Raw genomic sequence first — 16,483 nt, 5'->3', positions numbered from 1 at the left:
GAGAGATTTTACTTTCTTGGGCTCCATGATCACTGCAGATGGTGACAGCAGCCACGAAATTAAAAGACGCCTGCTTCTTGGGAGAAGGGCAATGACAGGCCTAGACAGCATCTTGAGAAGTAGAGACATCACCTTGCCAACAAAGGTCCGTATAGTTAAAGCTCTGGTTTTCCCAGTAGTGATGTATGGAAGTGAGAGCTGGACCATAAAGAAGGCTGATTGCCGAAGAATTGATGCTTTTGAATTATGGTGCTGGAGGAGACTCTTGAGAGTCCCATGGACTGCAAGAAGATCCAACCTCTCCATTCTGAAGGAAATCAGCCCTGAGTGCTCACTGGAAGGACAGATTGTGAAGCTGAGGCTCCAGTACTTTGGCCACCTCATGAGAAGAAAAGACTCCCTGGAGAAGACCCTGATGTTGGGAAAGATGGAGGGCACAAGGAGAAGGGGGCGACAGAAGACGAGATGGTTGGATAGTGTTTTCGAGGTTACCAGCATGAGTCTGACCAAGCTGCGGGGGGCAGTGGAGGACAGGAGTGCCTGGCGTTCTCTGGTCCATGGGGCCACGAAGAGTCAGACACGACTAAACGACTAAACAACAACAAAGGTCAAAGCACATAAAGCATTTAAAAATCAGGACTTCCGGGTCATTGCCAACGATTAATGGCGGATTCCCTCTGAGCTTCAGATTGGGATCGGGTCTCACCGCTGCGGCAAAGCGGGGACCCTTTAAAAATCTCAGGCGGAGGAAGCCTGCCAACGTGGGGACTCGGCGGGCACCATTTGCGCTCCCCCAAGTTGCAAAGGAGCCCAAAAAGGTGGCCGGTCCAGAGGTGGTCTTGCAATCGCCATATCGCTTAAAATGAGCGCTAAACTCTCGCTAGTTCAGACTTTTCCTCCTTTTGCCTTTACAGGTCTGATTTCAAGCAAAAAATTCTCCCTATTAATCACCAATGTTTATCTTCCTCCAGGTGGTCTTATATCGGACCTCCATTATAGATGGGATTCTCTGGAAGATCATTTATTGGCACGCTATGTTATGTACCCTAATATTCCATCGATAATGGGTGGTGACTTTAATGCACGTACAGCCACCAACTGGGATGGGATAATTAAGGCCAAGTGGTGGGTATCTCCCCCCTACCCAAAATCTGATTTAATCTCTTTTACATCAAGAAGATCTAAGGACATCACAGTGATCCATGGGACGGATATCTCCAGGCTTGACTGCTGTAATTCGCTCTACGCGGGGCTGCCCTTGAAGCTGTCCCAGAAACTCCAGCGGGTGCAGAATGCTGCAGTGAGGCTCCTCACGGGGTCTCTGCCGTGGGAGCATATTCACCCAGTGCTTTTCCAGCTGCACTGGCTCCCAGTGGAGTACAGGGTCAGATTTAAGGTGCTGCTTTTGACCTTTCAAGCCCTTCACGGCCTAGGACCCTCTCAACACTGGCTCCGGCCTGGTGGAACGCTCTGTCTCATGAGACCAGGGCCCTGCAGGATCTGATTTCTTTCCGCAGGGCCTGTAAGACAGAGTTGTTCCACCTGGCCTTTGGCTTAGAATCAGTTTGATTCCCTCCCCCTCTTTCTTTTTCCTTTCTCCTCCCATGAAGAGACTGCATCCGAATGTTTTAATGTTGTATCTTAATCTTTTAAATTGTTTTATAATCAACTTGTTTTTATTACTGGTTGTTAGCCACCCTGAGCCTGGTCTTGGCTGCGGAGGCCAGGGTATAAACAAAATTTTATTATTATTATTATTAATAATTCCATCTTGGTTTCACATTATCACAGCTGCAGAACTAAAAAACTTGCTTCACTCCATGGGAAGGTGTTGTAAGGCCAGAATTAAACCTAAAGGTTACCAAAGTCACTATTAAATGACATGGTGAGAATTTCTGTATATCTCCCTTTTTCTATGTGTTTCACATTTCTTTTTTATGACTGCTGTTCTAATAAATACTCCTTCATAAAAGTTATTGCATTGCATTCTTCATCAAATTATCTTTCCTATGGTATCACTCCGAAAAAAGTGGTGCTATGAGCCATCAAACCTCGGAAACACACTTTTTAAAAAGTTTCCAAGATTTAGCCACTAGCTGTTCATTTAAAGTTAAAGTTTTTTTTGTATGGGATCAGATGGTTATTATTAATGTTTCATGTGTATGTATGTGTTGGAAGCCACCCAGAGTGGCTGGGGCAACCCAGTCAGATGGGCAGGGGGTAAATAAAAATTACTACTATTATTATCACTGCTACTAATACCGGAGATTCAATCAGCCTGGCTCTTCTCTGGGACGGATTTTGTTTGGCCCAGTCATGGCATCCCCTCCATCGCCAATGTCAGGCGTCTCTTGGGTCAACCCAAGAAAACAAAAACAGAAAACCTGACAGAAGCTACTTATCTTTCCTAACAATTCTGAAGCTGACATTTAAAATGGCCTGGGCATTTCAGACCAGCCCAACCGTGGTATAAAGAGGCAGAACAGGAGGAAGATGGTTCTCAGAAAAGAACTGTAATTTAGTGTTTATTGTGGGGGTGTCAGGTTCCCAGGTGTTGTAGGTGTCAGGATCTTTATCTCACCAGCTGGTCAGCAAGTAGCACTATGGTTGTTTATATCATGTGAGTGTCTGAGAGCGTGAGACAGGGAGTCTCGGTACTGTTGAGTACTGCGATAGAAGTCACTTCCACTTCTGTGTGAGATGTTGTTCTGTACTGCTGCTGAGAGAGAGAGAGCGGACATGCTGGTGGGTTCTCTGTATATATGGACTGTAAATAAAGTAGTTTATAGCTACTGATTGTCCTTTTCTTCTGCAATGAGATGCCAGAAGACGAGCGTACTCCTCTCAGGAGGGAGGGGTCTCTCTGGACTGAGGAAGATTTACAGCCAGAGAGAGACCACCGGAGAGACACCCCAGTGTCTTGGGAAGGTGGTGGCCTTCCTGGGCGTTTTTCCAACAGTAGGGGGCGCTGTTGAGCTCTGTGAAAATATGTGAGGTTTGTCACATAGAGGTATTTTTTGAATTTCCAGGCAGATAGGACGATCCCACAGGGAGCCTTACCAAGAGAGGCCACGATCCCACGATTCTCCTCCATGACGTCCTTATGCAGAGCTCTCTGGTCAGGATCCAGCAACGCCCACTCCTCGTCCCTGAAATGAACAGCAACATCTTCAAAGCACACTGGACCCTAAAAGAAAAAGGGAAATGTCCTCCTCTGAGACAGCAGAAATATGATCTGCTACACAATGCTCTGTGGTTTCCTTCCTCTTAATTGCTGCGCTATTTCTTTTTATATATATATTTTTTAATTTTAACTAATAAATTATAAAATGTACCACAAAACTTATCCCTCATACAATCTTTTTGGACTTCCATCAGCACCTCTGATGATCCACCATTTTCACCACTTCTTCTGCAAACTTTATATTGCCTTTACATCTCTTAACAAATCATCCTCCCCCTTGTCCATTTTTTCCATACTTCTAATAATACTTCTCACAAAACTTCTTGCAACCCTACAAACGTCGTCTGTTCTTCACAATTACTTTTTATATAGTCCGTAAATTTACTCCAGTCTTCCGTGGATTTCTGGCCTCGACGGTTTTGAATCCTTCCTGTTAGTTTATCTAATTCTGCTGCGTTATTTCAGTAGGATTGCTTTGCTGCACATTTTAATTATGGGTAGCTATTTTAATGCTTAAATTCAATTATTTTATTCTGCTTTTAATTACGGGTATTCGTCTTTGTGCAAATAGGTGGTACTCCAGCTTATGTTTTCCACGTTATTCTGCCTACGCAGGGATTCCAGTTTCCCCGATGGAAGGATCCACTTTCTCCTCTCCTCGTGAGTTGTTCTGGGGAGGTTCCCTTCCAATGCCCTAGAGCCAAATTCAAGGGGTTCCTGGGGGCATGGAGAGGGGGAGGAGTGGGGGGCAGGCCCCATTTTGCAGCGGATGGGGCTGGCTAGGTGAATCCTGGACATTATTTGTTATCGTCTGTCCGATGCTTAGAAGCCTATTTTAGCATTCAGTGATGAATATAGAAATACAAAAAGCCTAGTTTGGATGGCCATCTGTCTTGGAGGATCTAGCTGAGATTCCTGCAATGCAGGGCGTGGGACCTGATGACCCTTGGGATCCCTTTCAACTCTAGGGTTCCATGAAAACTGCAACTAGAGATGAATCCTACCGGCGACATTCAGAAGCTGGTGTCACAGAGTTATCTGGGCAGGAAATCCCACAGTTCACAGCTGGAGTTTACTCTTTATCAGCAAGAACACGATATTCACAATCTTGGCTGAGTTTCAGGCATAATGAGCAGCTCATTCCCGGAGGGTCTGTCACTTTGCATTTCTTAGTGCAGAAAGTATGGATCTGATATTGATATTTCCTATAAAGGAGTACGACAAGGCTGCATATTGTCTCCCTGCTTATTTAACTTATATGCAGAATTCATCATGCGAAAGGCTGGACTGGATGAATCCCTCGCCGGAATTAAGATTGCCGGAAGAAATATCAACAATCTCAGATATGCAGATGACAAAACATTGATGGCAGAAAGTGAGGAGGAATTAAAGAACCTTTTAATGAGGGTGAAATAGGAGAGTGCAAAATATGGTTTGAAGCTCAAAATCAAAAAACAAAGATCATGGCCACTGGGCCCGTCACCTCCTGGCAAATAGAAGGGGAAGAAATGGAGGCAGTGAGAGATTTTACTTTCTTGGGCTCCATGATCACTGCAGAGGGTGACAGCAGTTACAAAATTAAAAGGCGCCTGCTTCTTCGGAAAAAAGCAATGACAAACCTAGACAGCACTTAAAAAGCAGAGACATCACCTTACTAACAAAGGTCCGTATAGTTAAACCTATGATTTTCCCAGTAGTGATGTATGGAAGTGAGAGCTGGACCATAAAGAAGGCTGATCGCCGAAGAACGGATGCTTTTGAATTATGGTGCTGGAGGAGACTCTTGAGAGTCCCATGGACTGCAAGAAGATCCAACTTCTCCATTCTGAAGGAAATCAGCCTTGAGTGCTCACTGGAAGGACAGATCCTGAAGCTGAGGCTCCAATACTTTGGCCACCTCATGAGAAGAGAAGACTCCCTGGAAAAGACCCTGATGTTGGGAAAGATGGAGGGCACAAGGAGAAGGGGATGACAGAGGACGAGATGGTGGGACAGTGTTCTCGAAGCTACCAGCATGAGTCTGACCAAACTGCGGAAGGTAGTGGAAGACAGGAGGGCCTGGCGTGCTCTGGTCCAGGGGGTCACGAAGAGGCGGACACGACTAAACGACTAAACAAAAACAACAATACTAATTAATTCAAGAGGGTTCCGGAAGCTTCTCTGCGTAAAAGAAACAAGCAGAAGGTTCCTGATGTTTGGGTTATTCCTTCAGAGAAGCTGAGTACAGCTGGGTTAAAGTGGTACTGTTATGTCTTCTGTCAAGGTCATGCTGACTATAAGAAGAGGCCAGAAGGAGCCTGGGTTTCTCTCTCTCTCTCTCTCTCTCTCTCTCTTCCTTCTGGTGTTCTGTACATAGTATGCTGAGTCTTAAGGTTTAAATTTATTATAAGTCGTGGGAAATTTCAGTTAAGTCTGCTGCAACTGGATTTCTTATGGACAGGGCCAATCCTGAACGTTTTGGATGTGGGACCACTATGCTCATTTGCCTTCAGTAGCAGTAAAGCTCTGCTGGATGAAATACAATTGCCTCTGGTCTATTTTGGGGAATACTGCAACGTCTTTACAATTTCACTCTGCTAACTATACATTGTAGTTCTGCTCTGGATCAATATTGAGTAGAATTTTAAGACAGTGTCTTCCTCCACAAAAGCAGTTGCCAAGAGTGAAGGCCCCCAACTCCCCACAGCTTTCCAAGCCCCCTCCTCTCTGGGGTTTCTGGCAAGCGATTGAACAGTGCGCCAGTGTGCAGCCTGCCTTTGCTCCTCCATTGTCAGACGTCTCCTGGCTCTGAGAGACAAGCAGGGAGGGTGGCTTCTGGCAGAAGGAGAGGGAGCCCCCGCTGACTCCTCCTTCTCCTGACTCACCTCTGACTCTCGACCTCCCTCCTCCCACTCGTCTCCTTCCTCTTCTGCCTCCGATTCTGGACTGCATTCTGCCTCAGAGTCTCCCAGCTCACTAAACCCTGTTGCCCCTTCAGCTTCTGACACCTCCTCTTCCCAGGCTTCTCCCTCTGACCGCCCATCCTTCCTCCACCTCCACTCCGTGGGGTCTGAGATGTCTTCCTTTCCTGGTTCCCTGGCTGCTTCCTCCCACCATTCCTCTGTGCCCGACCAGTCCATGACATTGCTCCATACCTCGGCCTCTGACCCCACAAGGCAGCTTCCCCTGACCTGATCTGGTTCCACAGCCGCTGCTTCCCTTCTGCCCCCATGAAAAGGCGGATCAGGAGGTCTTGCCGGCATCATTCTGTCACCTGCAAGAGAAAAAAGATAAGCAGGATGCCAGGAGTGCCTGCTTCTCTCACAGGTGAAGCAGGGCATCTCTAACTACAGATGGGCCTTTCAGAAAGCCTTACCTGCTGAGTGCAGTTAGACGTTTGTGCCCATTTCATGTTAGTTGTGCAAAACTATTTCTCCCTTCCTTTGGACCCTTGTTCCCAACTGTCCCCCCCCCCAAAAAAAAGAACCCTCAGATGAGTTGGAAAACCAACAGAACGAGACCAAACGGAGAAAAGCCAGCTTCCTCCTTACCCAGTGGCCTCTCTCTGGTGTCCAGCGGAGGCCTCTCTGCCTCACAGGAATCCAGGTCCATTTCTGCAAAACGATCCCTTTTCTGAAAGAGCAACAACGATTCCAAACAGAGAATGAATGGTGAGAAATGTTAGAAAGAGAATGACAAGGACAGAAGTTTAAGGGTGTGAAATCTCATCCCATGGATGCCTTCCCAGGAAAAGAATGGGCCAACAGTAGAGCATTATGGGATGTTCTCTGTCCTGTTTGGAGCCCCTTGCGAGTATCCAGAGGAAAGTCTCTCTCACCTGCTTTCTCTCCTCTGCCTGACTCAGGAGGAAACCTTCGGCCAGGGCCACCGCCTGGGAACTGGTCTCCGCTCCACACTCCCTCACCCAGCTCTCCATCTCCGGGGGAAGGACAGCCAGGAACTGCTCCAAGATCACCAGGTCCAGCATCTCAGCTTTTGTGTGCCTTTCTGGCTTCAGCCACTGATGGCAAAGGTGGTAGAGTCGGCTGCAAACCTCTCGGGGTCCTTTGGCCTCCTGGCAGCAGAACTGCTGGCTCTGCCCCTCTGAGTGGAGGGTGTCCTCCTCACCCAGGATCTTCTGCCCAGAGTTTTCCCAGAATCCCCCACTGCTCCCAGTTTGGATGACATGGCCTCTTCCTGCTCCAGGGCCGGCTGAGTCTTGCTCATCCATCTGTGCTCTAAGAGATGGGAAGGAACCCTTTGGTCTTCTGCCAAGTTCTGTCTTAATGAGAAGCTCTTGCCAATCCTACAAAGCAAATGCTTTGTTACGTAAAAGTTTTTATTATTATTAGTCAATATTTTTATTTTTTGTATAGTTTGTATAGTTTTGTTCTTTAGGTGAGAGGGTCAGGGCTGTCTGGGAGTCGGCCCCATTCAACAGAATGGCAGGGGGCGGGTTCCCCGGGGGAGGAGCACTGGGACACCCGATCACAGTGATCACGGGTAGGAGGAGGAGTTACACTATGACCAGACCATGTCATTGTTTGAGGACTATCCCTGCCTCCGGGTCTGGTCTTGACCGGGTGGATACTGGAATCAGCAAGGGAGACCCACGTGACCTGAAGGGGCTGCTGTGCAATGCCAGGTCAATGATTCATGAGACCACTGCCATCCACGACTTGGATGGATGTGGGTGATCTGACACGAAGTGAAACAAAAACAAAAGAAGTGTCATGGTCGGATCACTTCCTGGTGCAACTGGACTTCTCCACGACCCTTCCCCTCTGCAGGGAGGTGGGACTGATTTGCATGGCCCACCCCTGGTACTTAATGGATCCAAATGGTTTCCAGAAAGGAGGAGGGGATGTTTTATCCCATGTTGATGGCCTTTCAGCTGATTTCCTTGTGGCGCCTGGACAGCCCCGTGGTTCTTCCCGCAGCTGAGGACGATGGAAAAAATACTGAGATGGCTAGAGTGTCGGTGGCAGAAAACACACTCTGAATCTGACAAAATACGGGTTAGAGCTCAATGTCGAGCCTACCAAGTGGCAATAGCAATGGCTTTCTTCACCGCCTCTATTGCATCTGCAGAAAACAACACCAGGAGACTCTTTCAGGTGGTTCACAATTTAGTGGAACCACCTGCGTCATTGGGGCCTCAAAAGGACCCTGAGATCTCCTTCAATGATTTGGCAAAGTTTTGTGCAGTTAAAGTCACTCAGATTTGGAAAGAGGTAGACTCCACCAGAGGACGAGATGGTTGGATAGTGTTTTCGAGGTTACCAGCATGAGTCTGACCAAGCTGCGGGGGGCAGTGGAGGACAGGAGTGCCTGGCGTTCTCTGGTCCATGGGGTCACGAAGAGTCGGACACGACTAAACGACTAAACAACAACAAAGACTCCACCATGGGAGCAGGGCCAGGGTGGGAGAGTGCTAGAGTCCCGTCTAGTCAGGTTGCGTGGGATCAGTTCAAGTTTGTTACCTCCAAGGATGTGGACAGGCTGCTTGGACAAGTGAAACTGACCACCTTTCTCCTTGATCATCCTGGCTCATAAAAGTGAACCGGGAAGGGCTGGGTGATGGGCTCTGTGGGGTGGTGAATGCTTCCCTCTGTGAGGGAGCCTTCCCAGACCCGCTGAAAGAGGTGGTCATTAAACCGCTACTTAAAAAAACATCTTTAGACCCAGCCAATTTGGCCTGGCATGCTCTGGTCCAGGGGGTCGCGAAGAGTCGAACACAACTAAACGACTAAACAACAACAACAACAATTTGGCCAACTATCGCCCAGTCTCAAATTTACCATTCTTGGGCAAGGTGATTGAGCGGGTGGTTGCCAAACAACTCCAAGCACACCTGGAGGATGCGGACCATTTGGATCCCTTCCAATCGTGATTCAGGCCTCACCATGGGACTGAAACTGCCTTGGTCGCGCTGGCTGATGATCTCCGGCGGGCCAGGGACAAAGGTGAGAGCTGTTTCCTAGTTCTGCTGGATCTCTCAGCGGCGTTTGATACCATCGACCATAACATCCTTCTGGACCGTCTAGAGGGGCTGGGAGCTGGGGGCACTGTCCTACAGTGGTTCCGCTCCTTCCTCCTGGGTCGTGGCCAGAAAGTGGTGTGGGGGGATGAGTCTTCAGACCTTTGGGCTCTCACTTGTGGAGTGCCTCAGGGTTCCGTCCTCTCCCCCTTGCTTTTTAACATACATATGAAGCCACTGGGAGAGATCATCAGGGGGTTTGGGCTGGGTGTTCATTAGTATGCGGATGATACCCAGCTCTACCTCTCCTTTAAATCAGAACATGTGAAGGCGGTGAAGGTCCTGTGTGAGTGTCTGGAGGCGGTTGGAGGATGGATGGCGGCTAACAGATTGAGATTGAATCCTGACAAGACAGAAGTACTGTTTTTGGGGGACAGGAGGCGGGCAGGTGTGGAGGACTCCCTGGTCCTGAATGGGGCAACTGTGCCCCTGAAGGACCAGGTGCGCAGCCTGGGAGACATTTTGGACTCACATCTGTCCATCGAGCTGCAGATCAATTCTGTGTCCAGGGTGGCTGTTTACCAGCTCCATCTGGTACGTAGGCTGAGACCCTATCTGCCAGCTGACTGTCTCGCCAGAGTAGTGCATCCTCTAGTTATCTCCCGCTTGGACTACTGCCATGCACTCTACGTGGGGCTACCTTTGAAGGTGACCCAGAAACTACAACTACCGTAATCCAGAACGCGGTAGCTAGACTGGAAGCTGGTGACTGGGAGTGGCCGCTGTGACCACATAACAACAATCCTGAAAGACCTACATTGGCTACCAGTACATTTCCAGGCACAATTCAAAGATTTGCTGCCAACCTTGAAAGCCCTATACGGCCTCAAAGGCCCAGTAGTCCTGAAGGAGCATCTCCACCCCCATTGTTCTGTCCGGACACTGAGGTCCAGCACCAAGGGCCTTCTGGCGGTTCCCTCATTGCGAGGAAGGAGGTTAGAGGAAACCAGGCAGAGGGCCTTCTCGGTGGTGGCACCCGCCCTGTGGAACCCTCTCCCATCACATGTCAAGGAAATAAACTACTATCTGATGTTTAGAAGACATCTGAAGGCAGCCCTGTTTAGGGAAGTTTTAAATGTTTGATGTTTCATTCTGTTTTTAGTATTCTATTGGGAGACACCAAGAGTGGGTGGAGTATTTTATTATTATTATTATTATTATTATTAGAACCAGCGCTGGACTGCACCACAGCCCAAACCATGAGGTATCTGGAGGAGGAGGAGGAGAAGGAGAAGACAAAGAAAGCAGACTCCTGGGGTGGGGTCCCTTTTTCTTTGCTCTGAGGGCCAGGTATGTACCTGGCAAACCCCATGAGGGCCAAAGACATTGCCCTTGAAATTTAGGAAACTAATTTATTATGATTATTGTCTTAGAGAGCTTAACACACGCACAGCCATTGATGCCCTGGTCCCTGGAGGCTCAGTGAGGAGCAGCGCCCATTTCCGGCTCAGCTGGTTTTCCAGCACCAATCCCTTTGGGACAGAGAGGATGTGGTCCTGGGATGCCCTGCTCTGGGTGCGAGGGGATTGCTGCCGTGGCCTCCGTGGGGAGCTGCCCTGGGAGACACTGGGAGACACTGGGAAACTGGTCCCCAATGCAGCAGCCAGACTATGGGCTGGGAACCCTCTCTTTACTCCTCTCCTTCCTCTCCCACCTTTTCTTCCTCCCTCCCCGTGGGGTTTTTTTGAGGGGGGGCTAGTCCACCTCCTCGTCCAGCTTTGGAAAACCGCTTGCACCTGTTCCCTCTGTTGTGCAATGACGATGAGCAATGTCACACCGAGTCCTAGGGACTCCTTTGTTTCAAGAAAGGAGATTTTTTCTGAAGGGGGAGATGGAGGGCCAACTGAGTTTGGGATCCTCTGCTCTGCAGGAAGGAGGGAGAGCGCTGCAGCCCTGGCCCCTCCCTGGCAGGACCCTCTCCTCCTCCCTGACTTGGGGTCCCCCCCCCGCAGGAGCAGATCAGCCCCCCCCCCCAGGCCTCCTCCCCTGCTGCAGCCCTGGGACCCCCACCAGATCCCAGAGAGAGAGAGGGGAGACTCACCAGATCCCAGGAGGGGAGAGCGAGGCAGCCCTTGCAGGAGAGACACCCAAGCAGGAAAGGACTGGGGGGGGGTGGCTTGGCTCTGGAGGACCTGCCCCCCTTGCTTCCTGGCCTCTCTAGGAAGGCAGCTCGGTTCCCTTTAACCCTTGCAAGGCCAGTCCCCCCCAGCTCAGCCCCCCCCCCTTGCATTGCACACTCACGTGGCCAGGGCAGAACTCTGATTTCTATTCATTTCTGTCATTTTGAATGGCTCTAAGGGGGCAGCTTCCTCCTGGCTCTGCCTATGGTAAGGGATCCTTTTGTAGCAGGAACCCCCCCACCCCAATCATTCTGTTTGTATAAACTTCACACTCACACACTACATACGCCACATTTCTGTTATAAATTCATAACGCCACATTTCTGTTATAAATTCATAGAAAATCAACCATACATTGGATTTGCACTGTTCCATTTTTTATTTTACTCCATATGACAAGAACTAACAAAGGGGGGTGACTTAGTCCTGGTCAGCCATAATCCCTTCACTGTCTCAGCACATACACAGGAGCCCTGCCCATGCCAACCCCGATGATCCCAGACAGAAGACAATCAAGATCACAAAGAACCTGCATATGGGAGTGGATTCAACATGGACTGAAACAAAGGACAATGATCAGATCTTCCCTCAGGGGGCAGGAAACTGTGGGGAGGGGGAAAGGAGGAACCAGCCAGGTGACAAGACACTCAAGTTACCACCAACTCCTCCCTCAACCCCTCCTTTCTGTAATGTATGCATGATGTTTCTGGGGGTGGGCTAGGCCTAGAGGAGGGGAATTTCAAAAGTTTTTATAAGACCTTGCACACTATTCTTCTGGGTCTTTCCTCTCTCCTGCAAGTGAGGGGAATACCCTGTTGCAACAGTTCAATAAAGGCCAAGCCTACAGGCTGCTGTTTTGCTCCAAGTTATCCTGGTTGGTGTCTTTGTTTTGTCCAAGGGAGCCCTCGGATTTTTCCTGTAACACTTTTTTTTGGGGGGGGGCCTTTGGCTCTTGGCTGGGCTCTGAGCATCTCCCTCGGTCCCTTTTTTGGGGGGGGCCTTTGGCTCTTGACTGGGCTCTGAGCATCTCCCTTGGTCTCTTTTTTGGGGGGCCTTTGGCTCTCGGCTGGGCTCTGAGCATCTCCCTCAGTCCCTTTTTGGGGGGGTCCTTTGGCTCTTGGCTGGGCTCTGAGCATCTCCCTCCGTCCCTTTTTGGGGGGGTCCTTTGGCTCTCGGCTGGGCTCTGAGCATCTCCCTCCGTCCCTTTTTTGGGGGGGCCTTTGGCTCTTGGCTGGGCTCTGAGCATCTCCCTCAGTCCCTTTTTGGGGGGGTCCTTTGGCTCTTGGCTGGGCTCTGAGCATCTCCCTCAGTCCCTTTTTGGGGGGGTCCTTTGGCTCTTGGCTGGGCTCTGAGCATCTCCCTCCGTCCCTTTTTTGGGGGGTCCTTTGGCTCTTGGCTGGGCTCTGAGCATCTCCCTCCGTCCCTTTTTGGGGGGGTCCTTTGGCTCTCGGCTGGGCTCTGAGCATCTCCCTCCGTCCCTTTTTTGGGGGGGCCTTTGGCTCTTGGCTGGGCTCTGAGCATCTCCCTCAGTCCCTTTTTGGGGGGGTCCTTTGGCTCTTGGCTGGGCTCTGAGCATCTCCCTCAGTCCCTTTTTGGGGGGGTCCTTTGGCTCTTGGCTGGGCTCTGAGCATCTCCCTCCGTCCCTTTTTTGGGGGGGCCTTTGGCTCTTGGCTGGGCTCTGAGCATCTCCCTCCGTCCCTTTTTTGGGGGGGCCTTTGGCTCTTGGCTGGGCTCTGAGCATCTCCCTCCGTCCCTTTTTTGGGGGGGCCTTTGGCTCTTGGCTGGGCTCTGAGCATCTCCCTCCGTCCCTTTTTTGGGGGGGCCTTTGGCTCTTGGCTGGGCTCTGAGCATCTCCCTCCGTCCCTTTTTTGGGGGGGCCTTTGGCTCTCGGCTGGGCTCTGAGCATCTCCCTCCGTCCCTTTTTTGGGGGGGCCTTTGGCTCTCGGCTGGGCTCTGAGCATCTCCCTCCGTCCCTTTTTTGGGGGGGCCTTTGGCTCTTGGCTGGGCTCTGAGCATTTCCCTCCGTCCCTTTTTGGGGGGGGGGCTTTGGCTCTTGGCTGGGCTCTGAGCATCTCCCTCCGTCCCTTTGGGGGGGCCTTGGCTCTTTGCTGGGCTCTGAGCATCTCCCTCGGTCCCTTGGGGGGGGCCTTTGGCTCTTGGCTGGGCTATGAGCATCTCCCTCCGTCCCTTTTTTGGGGGGGCCTTTGGCTCTCGGCTGGGCTCTGAGCATCTCCCTCCGTCCCTTTTTTGGGGGGGCCTTTGGCTCTCGGCTGGGCTCTGAGCATCTCCCTCCGTCCCTACGCCAGGAAGCGGAGGAGCAGCGCAGCCCAGGCTGGAGCGTTGTTCGTTGTTGTTTAGTCGTTTTGTCGTGTCCGCCTCTTCGTGACCCCTAGACCAGAGCACGCCAGGCCCTCCTGTCTTCCACTACCTTCCGCAGTTTGGTCAGACTCATGTTTGTAGCTTCAAGAACAGTGTCCCACCATCTCGTGCTCTGCCGCCCCCTTCCCCTTGTGCCCTCCATCTTTCCCAACATCAGGGTCTTCTCCAGGGAGTCTTCTCTTCTCATGAGGTGGCCAAAGTACTGGAGCCTCAGCTTCACGATCTTTCCTTCCAGTGAGCACTCAGGGCTGATTTCCTTCAGAATGGATCGGTTTGTTCTTCTTGCAGTCCATGGGACTTTCAAGAGTCTCCTCCAGCACCATAATTCAAAAGCATCCATTCTTCGGCGATCAGCCTTCTTTATGGTCCAGCTCTCACTTCCATACATCACTACTGGGAAAACCATAGTTTTCACTCTGCAGACCTTTGTTGGCAAGGTGATGTCTCTGCTTTTTAAGATGCTGTCTAGGTTTGCCATCGCCTTTCTCCCAAGAAGCAGGCGTCTTTTAATTTCGTGGCTGCTGTCACCATCTGCAGTGATCATGGAGCCCAAGAAAGTAAAATCTCTCACTGCCTCCATTTCTTCCCCTTCTATTTGCCAGGAGGTGATGGGACCAGTAGCCATGATCTTCGTTTTTTTGATGTTGAGCTTCAGACCATATTTTGCACTCTCCTCTTTCACCCTCATTAAAAGGTTCTTTAATTCCTCCTCACTTTCTGCCATCAAGGTTGTGTCATCTGCATATCTGAGGTTGTTGATATTTCTTCTGGCAATCTTAATTCCGGCTTGGGATTCATCCAGTCCAGCCTTTCGCATGATGAATTCTGCATATAAGTTAAATAAGCAGGCAGACAATATACAGCCTTGTCGTACTCCTTTCCCAATTTTGAACCAATCAGTTGTTCCATATCCAGTTCTAACTGTAGCTTCTTGTCCCACATAGAGATTTCTCAGGAGACAGATGAGGTGATCAGGCACTCCCATTTCTTTAAGAACTTGCCATAGTTTGCCATGGTCGACACAGTCAAAGGCTTTTGCATAGTCAATGAAGCAGAAGTAGATGTCTTTCTGGAACTCTCTAGCTTTCTCCATAATCCAGCGCATGTTTGCAATTTGGTCTCTGGTTCCTCTGCCTCTTCTAAATCCAGCTTGCACTTCTGGGAGTTCTCGGTCCACATACTGCTTGAGCCTTCCTTGTAGAATTTTAAGCATAACCTTGCTAGCGTGAGAAATTAGTGCAATTGTGCGATAGTTGGAGCATTCTTTGGCACTGCCCTTCTTTGGGATTGGGATGTAGACTGGTTTTCTCCAATCCTCTGGCCACTGCTGAGTTTTCCAAATTTGCTGGCATATTGAGTGTAGCACCTTAACAGCATCATCTTTTAAAATTTTAAATAGTTCAGCTGGAATATATCACTTCCACTGGCCTTGTTATTAGCAGAGTCCAGTTCTGAGTTTGTGCAGATCTATCTTTCAATCCAAGTACAGTTCTCCATGAGTTACCCTCTCTTGACGGTCAGTTGCATGCAGGGCTCAGTTCTGACACCTCTCAGGTGGACACCATTATAAGAGTCAGTTCTGGCACCCTTTTTTCTGGAAAAAGAGCATTGTGGTATGTTTGTTTTGATGATGCTACATGCAATAAATGTAAACCAAACATATTGAAATTTGACTGCGTCTGTTCCTTTTCTTTGTGCTTTAACTTTGCAAATGAAGATTTATACTAATGCACTTTGCCATATTTCCTGGTACAAGTGCTGAGATAGGAAGCTTTCCAATATTACTAGCAGAGTTTATGAGGAGTAAGGATTCTTCTTCTTCTTTTTTTATTTTTTTATTTTCAATGCAGAATCATAACAAAAATTACAAACATTGAATCCAAAATAATACTATACAAAGAAAAAAAAAGGAACAGACAAAAAAAAACAGAAAAGAAAAAGGAAAAAAAACGCAGGAAACAAAACTAAGCTATACATAAACGAAAAAGCACACATCTACAGAAAAAAACCATATCATTACGTACATATACACGTATTGACTTCCTTCCTTTGTTCTAAGACCTCAAAAAATTTACTCTTACTATCTTGTTGTGTCTAATTAGATTACTTCCACCTTTGTACTTTTTTTTAACACCATTTTTCTTTTTCTTTAACCCTGTAAAGCATCATTCATTACATACCAAGATATGTACTCCAGAACAATGTTTTTTCATATACTCTATAACACAACCCCATTCTTTTAATAATTTCTGGTCCGATTGTCCCCTTATGTATGCTGTGAGTCTTGCCAGATTTATGTATTCACAAAATTTAATTTGCCAATCTTTCACTGATGGAATTTTTCTCCCTTTACATTTTTTTGCTATAAGCATCCTGACAGCTGTTGTTGCATAAAGGAATACTTTCCTTTGATTTTCGGGAATATCATTTGTAATTAAACCTAAAAGGAATGCCTCCAGTTTTTTACTGAAAGATATTTTAAACATCTTTTTGAGTTCTTCGTTGATTTCATTCCAGAATTTTTAATTGGTCGGCATTCCCACCACATGTGAAAAATTGTTCCTATTTCTTTTTTGCATCTCCAACAGGTATTCGATTTTAATTTGTAAATTTTACCCAATTTTACCGGAGTTAAGTACCATTGGTACACCATTTTCATAAAATTTTCTCTTATTGCATAACATGCCGTGAATTTAATATCTTTCCATAATTTCTCCCATTGTTCCAGCCGAATTACATATCCTATATCACATGCCCATTTAATCATAACTTCTTTTACTT

General features: G+C 48.6%; 1 protein-coding gene across 1 annotated transcript in view; it reads right to left on the bottom strand.

The window, feature by feature from the left end:
* Nucleotides 1-9,180, bottom strand: part of LOC307214742 (uncharacterized protein) — a 42,774-nt gene extending 33,594 nt beyond the window's left edge. Inside the window, exons 1-4 of the mRNA XM_079973704.1 lie at nucleotides 8,965-9,180; nucleotides 7,002-7,469; nucleotides 6,715-6,796; nucleotides 6,355-6,437 (exon numbers count right to left, since the gene is read on the bottom strand). Of these exons, the coding sequence (XP_079829830.1) occupies nucleotides 6,355-6,437; nucleotides 6,715-6,796; nucleotides 7,002-7,469; nucleotides 8,965-8,967 (636 nt within the window). The 5' untranslated portion in view covers nucleotides 8,968-9,180. The remainder of the gene's footprint in view (nucleotides 1-6,354; nucleotides 6,438-6,714; nucleotides 6,797-7,001; nucleotides 7,470-8,964) is intronic.
* Between the last annotated feature and the right edge of the window lie 7,303 nt (nucleotides 9,181-16,483).

This window comes from Podarcis cretensis (genome assembly GCF_951804945.1).
Source record: "Podarcis cretensis genome assembly, chromosome: 4".
Taxonomy (NCBI): domain Eukaryota; kingdom Metazoa; phylum Chordata; class Lepidosauria; order Squamata; family Lacertidae; genus Podarcis; species Podarcis cretensis.
This window is presented reverse-complemented; position numbering and strand designations above follow the sequence as displayed.